Source organism: Echeneis naucrates, chromosome 13 (genome assembly GCF_900963305.1).
Source record: "Echeneis naucrates chromosome 13, fEcheNa1.1, whole genome shotgun sequence".
Classification (NCBI taxonomy): Eukaryota; Metazoa; Chordata; class Actinopteri; order Carangiformes; family Echeneidae; genus Echeneis; species Echeneis naucrates.
Genome location: NC_042523.1, coordinates 12448756 through 12459061, shown reverse-complemented (window position 1 = coordinate 12459061; position 10306 = coordinate 12448756). Strand labels below are relative to the sequence as shown.

The 10306-nt window shown below is 40.1% G+C and overlaps 1 protein-coding gene across 1 annotated transcript; it reads right to left on the bottom strand.

Annotated features, from left to right (window-relative positions):
• Positions 1 to 3266: 3266 nt before the first annotated feature.
• c13h19orf47 (chromosome 13 C19orf47 homolog) lies at positions 3267 to 10040 on the bottom strand. The gene is made up of 8 exons (XM_029517840.1): positions 10022 to 10040; positions 7848 to 7935; positions 7277 to 7391; positions 6968 to 7049; positions 6325 to 6450; positions 6071 to 6220; positions 5224 to 5297; positions 3267 to 5137 (listed from the first exon to the last, which is right to left on the bottom strand). Exons 1-8 carry the CDS (start codon positions 10038 to 10040, stop codon positions 4601 to 4603), a joined length of 1191 nt encoding a protein of 396 aa, XP_029373700.1. The 3' UTR covers positions 3267 to 4600.
• Positions 10041 to 10306: the final 266 nt, after the last annotated feature.

Genomic DNA, 10306 nt, shown 5'->3' with positions numbered 1-10306 from the left:
AGCGTCTCCGGTCGGTAGCTTGTGCTTTAAAAGCAGGAGGAGAGCAGCCGTGCCGGCAGGTCGTCGTTATAAAGAGAGATTTACGGCTGCAGCAGCTGGAAGAAACATCATGAATTCGCCGACCATCCGCTTCCAACGGTGGAAAAAAGCGATTCCTCCCGCTGCTCCGCTGGCGGAGGGATGCTCGGGTGGATTTCTATGGTTGCAGCCTCCGAGGCACGCGCAGCTTCAGCACCACAGACAGCTCACACGACAGCCCCTTTCGCAAAGCATTGTGGGAAAAAAAGAGAAGTCGTGAGACGTTGCTGCAGGCCAGATTTTACATGGCAAAAACAAAAACAAACAATAAAATAAAAAAATAAAACATTCTCGACAAATTCCATTAAATACCTGACACGTGACATTTAACGTTCTCGGTTAAATTCTCGGTTAAATTAAATGTGACCTGCAGTGACCACTTGTGTTTACAGTGGCAGACCGTGTATTTCAACATTCCTTCAAGTAAAAGGAAAAGCCCCTACACTTTATAGCCACTTTGTTTGAAATGATGAGCCAATTACGTGTCCGTATCAAAACATTTTAATTAGGTCACTTCCATTGGTTGTAATTAGAGACCGTAAAATATTAGGCTCTATCCAGCTAATTCATATTTTTCTTCAGATGATATCCTCTCTAAAGTATCACATTATGTGTCTGAGTGTCTGATGACTTCAGATGATCAGGGGAAAATGGAGACGAACAACAGGGGTGAGGAAAGGAGGTAATGGGAGAGGCATGGGGGAGGAGGAGGGAGAGCCTGTCAGTTACCCTAACCCCAGTTTGGATGCTATTTCTGATTAATCTGCTGCCCACTGTGGGATTAAGTGTTCACACTATTTACACTGTTACAAGTAAAAGTCCATCGCATTGAAAATACAACATCAATAAAAGAAATAAACAATAACAATAATGGAATATGAAACTGCCTCCAAGTACATAAACCAAAAACAGCATTCATTTATTTTTCATTAAGTAGTGTTAGTAATACAAACTGATTTTTTATAATTATTTTACTATTAGTTGGATTGCAACGAATTATTGGGGTTGTGGACACATTTTTCATTTTCATTTGTGTTTTCATTTTTCAACTGATCAATTTGTTAAACCTTCACAAAAAGGTTTTTGCTCAATGTGGCAATGAAATATAACTCTAAATTCAAATGTATGTAAAACAAATCTTATCAAATAAATTCTAGATTATCAAAACCAATATTCATTTTCCACCTGTTTTTTTATGTCTGTCGTTGAATTTCTCGATGCAAACAAATACAAATATTGAGAAAATAGTATCACGGGATTATGTTTGAGACCTTTTTACGAAATTTTACCTAAAACCACAAATATATGGGTCTGCAATTCCTACCTAAGCAAAATCTGAAATTAACTCAGTTACAATTAGATGACTTGCTGTCTCAGGTTCGTTCAAGAACGGATCTTTCTGCCGCATATTCTCTTTGTAGGAATGGCTGTTTGTTCACGACTCATAAAAAATGGTCTTCGGGTCCTGAGTCTCTCGTTCACTTGTCTCATGGCAGCTGCGCAGGCTGAGTGTAGAAATTAGTGATTCGTTCACGACTCATAACTACGGGTCTTTCGTTCATTATTCACGTGGTTACAGCAGTAAGATGGTCAATGCTGTTATTACTGGAGAGGAGAGCTATCTGATGTTAGCTATGTAGCTATGGGATGGATGTTTAATTTGCCTTTCTGTTGGAACTAATTCATACACTACAGGTCTTCAGTGACCAGGCAGGCTGAAGTGAACAGCCATCATAGAATGGGAATTTTTTAATGATAGGCGGAGCGCTCTTCTACCGGCAAAGGAAGTAATCAGTCATTTCCACTTCAGTAGGCTTTGGCTCAAAAGGGTGCTCAATAGTTTAACAAAAGCAAACTTGTGTATTATATGCCAAGTTAAGCAGTCCATGTTGCTCTTCAGTGTTTGAAAGCTGATTGCTTGATTTAAATATTTATACAAAGACCTAATAGGTAAAAACGAAATGGGAATGAAGACAAACAGAATTACAAATTGATGATGATTATTGATTATGCATCTGAAACCACAGTGAACAGCTATAACAGGTTTAGTAGGCGCAAATTGAACTGAGGACCATTAAGAGCAACCGTAGAAAACAGGACTACAGCCTCTGGATCTGAAAAGTGAATCCATGTAGAAATGCCTTAAACCTGCATAATAGCCAGAATAAAACCGTAACAGATACATCTGTGTGAAAATGGTCTGAGTAAATGTTTCCCTAATAAGTTTATGATCTAACAACAGTTAGGTGGTCGTAAAAGACTGGCGGGCTGATTGTTGATTGACTGGAAGATGGTGGACGAAAAGATCATTGGTCTGATATTGGCAGCAGGCTTGTTACGGTTGGTTCTACAAAGTGTAAACAGATACATTAAACGTAATCCTAACAGTATAAAGGCCAGGGATGCAATTTACCCATCTAGTAAGCACAATTGATAGTCAATCATTTCACCTGCTTTGGTTGAAATGAAGGTGACAAATGCAACGCTGAATCCGTCAGTGATGGCCCAGGGCCTCACGGACCTCTGTGAGACCGACAGTGATACCAGACCTCATGCTGCTGCAGTGGGCCCTGGTTCCTCCAGATGCAGGATAATGCCTGGCCTCATGTGGCATCGGTATGCAGGCAGTTCCTAAAAGACAAAAAGCACTGATGCCTTCACGCTCCCCTGATTTTAATCCAACCAAGCGCCTGTAAACTGAAGAATCGGATCTGTTTGGAAATGGCGGATGTTGCGTTCAGGGGTCTGCTGTTTAAAAGGGAACATAATCGAATTTGTGAATATGTTTGGTCATATTTTGAGTACTGCTTCCAAATACACATAACAATAGAGAGCACCTTGTGCTCTTACGTTTAAAAAACAGGTAAATATTTATGCTTACCATGGTTTATACATAACATGTAAAACATGCAGATAAAGGTTTGTCATCAGCATCCACATCTGTATCTACTGGGCCTGGCTGATTTCCCCTTCCATGACAGGGCTTGTCTTTTTCACTGTTAAAAATCAGATGGTTAGTGTCACACCAGTACAGAAGCTTGTGAGGTATCTGAAGTTTGCATCAGCTTCATGATGAGAATGAGCGTTCAAAAGGTTTATTGACAAATGATCAGCTCAGTGCTCCCTGGATAATAGAAGTATTAACTTGCTGTCATGTCTACTCCTAAAACAATCATTAACTACAGCACTGAGTGGTCAGCTTACACAGCTCACATCAAGAAAAACAAAATGGCCACCTTTAGACCCTTTTACTCTTTTAATTATTTTCCAAACGCATTTTCTCCAAATCCATTTTTTTGTCATGTCTTAAAAAAGCATGACCATTTGTGGTGTGATTTGTTCTCATACTTTACTTCCAAAAAATTCTTAATTGTGATTTAAACATTTTAAAATATTTACAGTGTAACAAAGTTTTGGTGTAGGTCTGAAAGACCAAAACAGTACACAGATGTTAATGACCCATACTGGGTGGGGTGAACTGGAACTACAGTACAGTGGCCCCCTGATGGCATCTCTGAGTTTCTTCACAAATACATGATACAAGAACATCCACATAGAAAAATATGCAACAGAATGGATTCTGTGCTGTGCCAAAATCAACTCTAACAAATCTATACATTGCATTTCAAAATAAACAGTATTCTACCGATTTGGCCTTCAGGTAGGTGGTTTTAGAAAGAGTTCAGTTCTGTGATAGAAAATCTGACTTGGCCATTTGTAGCTCAGATATGTGAACTTGCACTCTATAGAGCAGAGAAGAAGAAGAGAAGGAGGAGGTGCAGTGCCTTATCTCAATTCAAGTGTCAAAGAGGTTGTTCTGTGTAGTCACATGGGGAAATGGCGAAAGTTCAAACGCCTTTCATCAACAAATACATGATGCTGGAGGTAATTCTGAAGTGAAGGTAACAAGAACATAACAAATTCCCCATCACCTCATGGCCCGTCTCTTGTCCAACTATCAATGTGTTTTAAATTCTAAACTTGAATTTCTTATTTGGATATATTTAACTATCAGGCAATATCAACACATTTTTCAACTAATAAAGGCTATTCACTCAAGAGGGGGGTTCTGAACAGGGTAGTTTAGAGAGCAGCATCTTTACATGTGGAGTTTCAGGCTTAACATAAAAAAAAAGAAAAAGAAAAAACAAAAAGCCATCATGATAGCTTGCTTAAAATCATGCTCATGCCTAAGCTCACAAATTTAGTTAAATATACTTTCTAATTAATGACAAATGGCAGGTATAATGGAGACATGATAAATAGTTTTCTGACTACAACATAATAAACAGAGAACTTCGAGTCCTTCAATTAAAAGCTTGAAAAGTAAACAATTTTAATTTTCCAATGGCAACATTTTTTTGTCTAAGAGCAACCTTTAAGCATTAAAATTGTCCACACACTTGGACTGAACAAAAAACACTCCTGTTAATCCTGTATGGGGCCATGATAAATGCAAAAAGGTGGTGTTACAAACTCTATAAAGGAAGTTTAGAAACAGTCTGAATAATTACAGATTTTGCTAGGTTCTTTTATTGCCTAGTCTCTTAAAAACACTGACAGCTTTAACATCCATCCGGGCCCCCAAAGACTCTGCTCCACTGGCCCCAGTGCTGCTGCTAACCTTGGAGCTTGCTACAGTTGGCTTCTCCTGGACTCTGGGCTTGGTGCTGGTCACTCTGTTGTCCTGTGTGTCAGCAGGTGTGGGCAACACCACCGTGTTTGAGTGCGTGGGAGGGAGCTTTCCCAGTCTCTGAAGCACACTGATCTTGGCAGGAGGGAGGCCATTCGGGGAAGAAGATGAGGACGTGGGAGTGTCAGAGGGAGGGAGTTTGAATTTTCCTCCCAGGCGCCGCAGGGTGGTTGGGGCACGTTTTGCGACTGGCTCTTTCTTCTGGAAGGGAGGGGGTTTCTTGAGGACCCCAGCGTACTGTAGGACGGAGCCATCTCCATCACTGTCGTCCTGGTCGTCTACATCCATGTCTCCAGCCAACTTTCCCTCATTTGGCCTGTCCTCCACTTCTTCCCCTTGGTCCAGACGACTGAACACACCAGTTGGCTGCAAAAAAAATTCCATTAAGAGATCAGAAAACAGTGTAACGCACAGTTTGCCATTAACACGGTGTATACCCTGACTGGTCTCACCTTGTTATTGCTTGTAGTTGTATCTGCCTTTGACTCAGCCCCAAGTCTTGCAAATACAGAAGTGCGTTTCAAACCTTTTAAAGGAAAAGAATAATAAATAATGATTCAAGCAACTGTTTTTTGGTGACGTTTCGATAAATCATAAACAAAAGATTATAAGATGAAGAAATATATTAGCTCTTCTCATGCACTTACAAGCAGTGTTTTAAAACAAAGCTGCCGAGTGCTCCAGTTCGCAACAGTTTCTAACTTTAACAGCTTTAACTATGGAAAACTATAGAGAATTTTTTATTTCTTCAAACTTAAGTTGCCATGGAGAAAAAAATCCTACATTTCAGGAATAAATGTGAGCAACCCATGGACGCAATTGACATTTGCGAGCGTTGTAAAACACATACTTATTTACTGCATTTAATGCAATTAATAATTACTAATAAAAGAACATAAACTTTCATTTACATAAACTAACCTGGCACAAAGTAAACATTTTTTTTCCAGGAGTGTCAGTGTTGCACCTCTTTCCAGTAGCAGAGAATTCATGCCACGGAGCAAAAGGTAGCAATCAAAGAGTTTAGGGTTGGGTATAACAGACTTGAGGTGAGACAAAGGGGAAACAAACAAGCGCAGCTTGACAGGGGGAATGATTGTTGTTGCAGTAAGTAATGTTAGTAAGACAAGAGATTTAATTATGACAGAAGTAAAATAAAACAGCGTCTGTGTGTCAGTCTTTGGTCATCTAATTCAGTTTTAGCGCGAGAGATCAATGAAAATGTTAGTACTGATTAGCTGTAGTGACAAGCAGCCTCGTTTGAGCGAGTTGTCAGAGGCGCCACTGGGTAAGGCCTACCTTTCTTGGCCTGCTGGGCCAGGATGCGACGTGTACGAGGTGTGGTGCCTTTGGGCATGTTGATGATGTACTTGCCTTCCATCTCAGCTGTCACTCGCCGGCGTTTCACTGCTGGCAAACCATTCCCCTCATCGGCTGGCTGACTAACAACTGACAAAGTGGTGGATACATTAGGGGCTAAACAGAGGTGAAGACGAGCCAGGTTTCAGAGGGTAAGGAAATAGGGGAGTGATGGCATACAGTGTCTGATGTACCTGCTTTACTGCTCTTGTTTGCTTGCATGTTGGACACTGTGACCGAGAGGCGGTTGTCAGGTCGACGGGCAGGAGTGGCCGGTGGTGAGTCGTGGCTCAGAGCGTTGGCAATCATACGAGTGGCAGCTGAGGAAATAAAAATTTTTAACTCACCTTGTTACCCATACAAGTCTTCATGCGTACATTTGTGTCAGACACAAGGTCAGAGGTCAGTTGGATTTCAAAGAAACTTTTCTGAAGTGCACCAAAATTCCAAGTTTGCATAGAATGTGACAAGGGCCAAAAAACATTTTTTTTTGTTTTTTATTTTTAATCTTCTGATGGGAATATTTCCCCTTTAAAATTTCTTCATGTTCAACAACACAATTTGAGAAAAATCTCACAGAAATTGTAATTTACACAGAAAGATACCAAGTGTTGAATAAACAGAGGCCTGAACGCCTGAATGAAAAACCAGTTAAATATCTGAGCCACTTCATTTTAGTTAGGTGAAAGTGGGACTTTTACTATTCAAGGGATACTGGGGATTAATTGAAAATGTCAAAATTTTAGATGTTTTAAGAACAATATGTATATTCTGGAACATTTTTAGAAGTCCAAACACTAATTTTAACAGTTTCGCTATACGTTATATGATCCTTACGAGTATTGGCGGTTCTTCTGAGCTCAGCTTGAACACTTGTCTGTCCTGAGGAGATGGCTTCTGTGGCCATTTTGCACATGTCCTGGAGATGAAATAAATTTGCAGTTGTTCATTGCACATAAGCAGGTAAAACAATATTGTCATCTGATATTTATTGCTACTTATTCTTTTTGGATCAGGGGTTCATAGTTAAACCTTCAGCCTTCCCTGTAAAATAATTATCACTGCAATCTCAACACTGATTTATTTTTATTTATATTTTTAATACCTAAATTTGATTACATGAAAACATGAAAAGTGCCATCTCACCTGCCTGTACACCTGCTTGGCATGTTTAAGAATGGCAATGATATCACCAATCACTGTAATCCCAAGGTCCATCATGATGTCTTTACTGAGGTCCATCAACATGTTCTTCTGGATTCTGCCGACACAAAAAAACACACACACAAAAAAAAAATAAATAAATAAAAATCAGAAATCAAATGTGAGGGAGATCATAAAGGGCATATGATGGAGGCAAAGTGTCTGTAGGGTTCACCAGAAGAAATGACTTTAATGCCACCTAAACTGCAATTTATCACTTGATTCATAAAAAATTCAGCACTTGATTCAAACAAATTCATTCAAATATTAGACTCAAATGAAAAGTCAGGGAAATATAGTTGAAATTATTGATAACAGTTCATTCAGTATTTAAATTGAATTTAAAGTTTTCAAGTCCAATTTACAAAAGCATTTTATAATTACTATTACTGTCCGCACCAAATAGGAGATTGTGAATACCTTCAAAATTCCTATTTTGAGAAAGCAAAATTCTTTGTTAGGTTTTCATATCAGTGTACTAGAGCAGGCCTGTGAAATAGGGGTTTTCCGTTACCTGTTGTCCACAAAGGAGACTGCATAAGTGACAGCAAGCCCGGCTGGAATCCCTGCATCCTTAAAAAACTGAATCCACTCTGAAGTGGCTTAAGAGAAAAAAAAGGGAGGGAGCACACGTCAATAATAACACAATAAAGAAATTTCAAGAGCAAAGCAGCATGACCGAGTTTCTGATGCAACATAGTAAGAAAAGGAATATATAAGATAGAATGTGGGATTTAAACAAAGAAAGGGCTTTGCCCAAAATGCCAACGTCGGAGAGTTCCCACAGGCAGTTGAAAGGTCCAGGATCAGAACTGAGGGCTGAGCTGCAGCTCTGGATACCCTTAGGTCTTCAGTCACAAACAAAAAAGCCTAAAAAAAAACCCTTTGTTTAAGCCCATCTAAACAGGGGTGGGATTTGTGATACAGCTTTTTGTTTTAACTGGGGTCAATTAGGCATTTTTGAGGCAAGAGGTCACCAGAGCCAGTTTGACAACAACTGGAAAAGCTCCCAAAGCCAGTGAAGTATTTATCAAGGTCTGTTAGCTCAATGGTGGGGAAGACATGGCTTCAAGGAGGCTTTTGGGAATGGGGTCAAGTGTATCTGTGACAGGACAGCTACTGGTCAGAAATTTTGACACACTGCTCTCAGTAAGAAAGTTGTGGTTTAGCCAGAGGAAAGTGAGGAAGGTGGTGATGTAATCACCAGAGGAGGCAGAGGAAGACAAGACAGCAGCATGCTTGTGACCAGCAGAGACCAGTTAGTGCAGAAAATTGATGGCTTGTAGCCACCACCTTTTTCCTAAGGAAAAAATAAGATTTGTGTCTGGTGGAGGATTGAGTAAAGTTTAAAAAGTAAATCACAGTTTCAGTGACTGTGGCACTGGTGATCTCAGTGTGAGATGTACAAAATGCAACAACCTACAATCTCCCCCCTATATTTTATGTTACACATCTATGGAGCAAAATCATTAATCTACTTTCTGATTCACTGATCAGTTAATAATTTACACAGCAATTGTTATCATAGTAAGAGTAAAAAAGAAGCTATAGTGTCGTTGATAGTTCTCAGTCAGTCTGCACTGTAGCGCAGAGTCCTGGCACAAGAATGCAGAAGGAAATGTAAACCTGAGGGGACAGCAGCATGCTGACATCTCACAGATCATGACCATGGCCAGCCGCAGGTTATTTATAACACCAATTATGAAACGTCTTGTAGCTGAAGTATCACACACACAGATGCAGCACAACAGCTGCCAAAACAATGGCTCTGGCCTACATGCTCAGACTCTTACTGATGGGCTCACAGTTACAGCGGGACAACATTTATAAGGTGACAAAATGAGAGCATGAGAGCATGTCCCTCCCAGTGTCAGTGACTAACTCGATGGGTTCAGATGTGGTTTAGTCTCATGGATTTTCAATGTCAGCAACAAAGATAAAATCAGGAAGCCTTAATACTTGAGAGGCAGAAAACAGCATTTTTTACTTGAACTGACAAACGACTTAATTGATCGATTAAATGACTGACCAACTAGTGCTCGATCATGTTTTTGACAGAAAACTAATCGACTAACTCTTACACAGACATTGTTAACTCCCGCATTGATTAGTATAATATTGAACTAATAAGGATCCAAGTTTAATAATCAAGCTAGTAATTTTTAAGATAAAAGGTTTAACACGCTTTAGTGCCAGCTTATCAAATCTGTGACAGTGAAACGAATCGCGGGTTTCAGCCTTAATTTAACACAATAAAACCTCATTAGGTGTTTAACTGTATGAACTGGATGTGAAGCTAAATGAAAAATGTGATATAGACACAGTGCTGAATGGTCCATGTGAGCACAAGAAGGCGAAGCAGCTAATTTAACCAATCCAAATAATGAAGTACTCGGCAACTGAGTAAATAGTTTTCCCTGGACAAATTGTTTTTAGCAGTTCACGGCAGCGATGTGTTCGGACCGTTTGTGTTAGCATCCAGCACTAGCAGTGTCCGAGTCGCAGATACGGCCGTGAATGAAACGGCCCTGTCGGCCACTGGCGGCATCCACCGTGGACTGAACCGACCGTGCACACTCGAGTTAGTGACCCGAATCCACCAAGTGACCAAATCTAACAGAAAAATACATAAATAATTTATATGTGACCAAGTGTTGAGGCCGGCTAACCGGGCCTTTATGCTCTCACCTGTTGTCACGGACGCCATGTTTACAACAGTCGGTAAGATTCTGCTTCCGTGACGCAACTTCCGTCAAACGTCACGAAAAAACAAAAACCAAAAGCCAAACAAATAACAAATAAAAGCTCAGTGTTGTTTACGTTTTGGACACTAGAGAGAGACACAGACCGGGCCCTGCATTAGGACTGAAGCCCAGAGTCTGCCATGTTGACCACTTCATAGCACTGTATGCAGCTTTTGGGTTTGTTCTGTAGATGACTAATTGATTTAAACGGAAAACAGGGGGAGTGTGT

What these genes read in the sequence shown, in the direction of transcription:
- c13h19orf47 (XM_029517840.1), bottom strand. An exon ending in AAACAAGAGCAGTAAAGCAG is followed by an intron (nt 6,221 to 6,324) that starts GTACATCAGACA and finishes CCACTTTGTCAG; the next exon opens with TTGTTAGTCAGCCAGCCGAT. An exon ending in CAACTACAAGCAATAACAAG is followed by an intron (nt 5,138 to 5,223) that starts GTGAGACCAGTC and finishes TTTTTTTTGCAG; the next exon opens with CCAACTGGTGTGTTCAGTCG.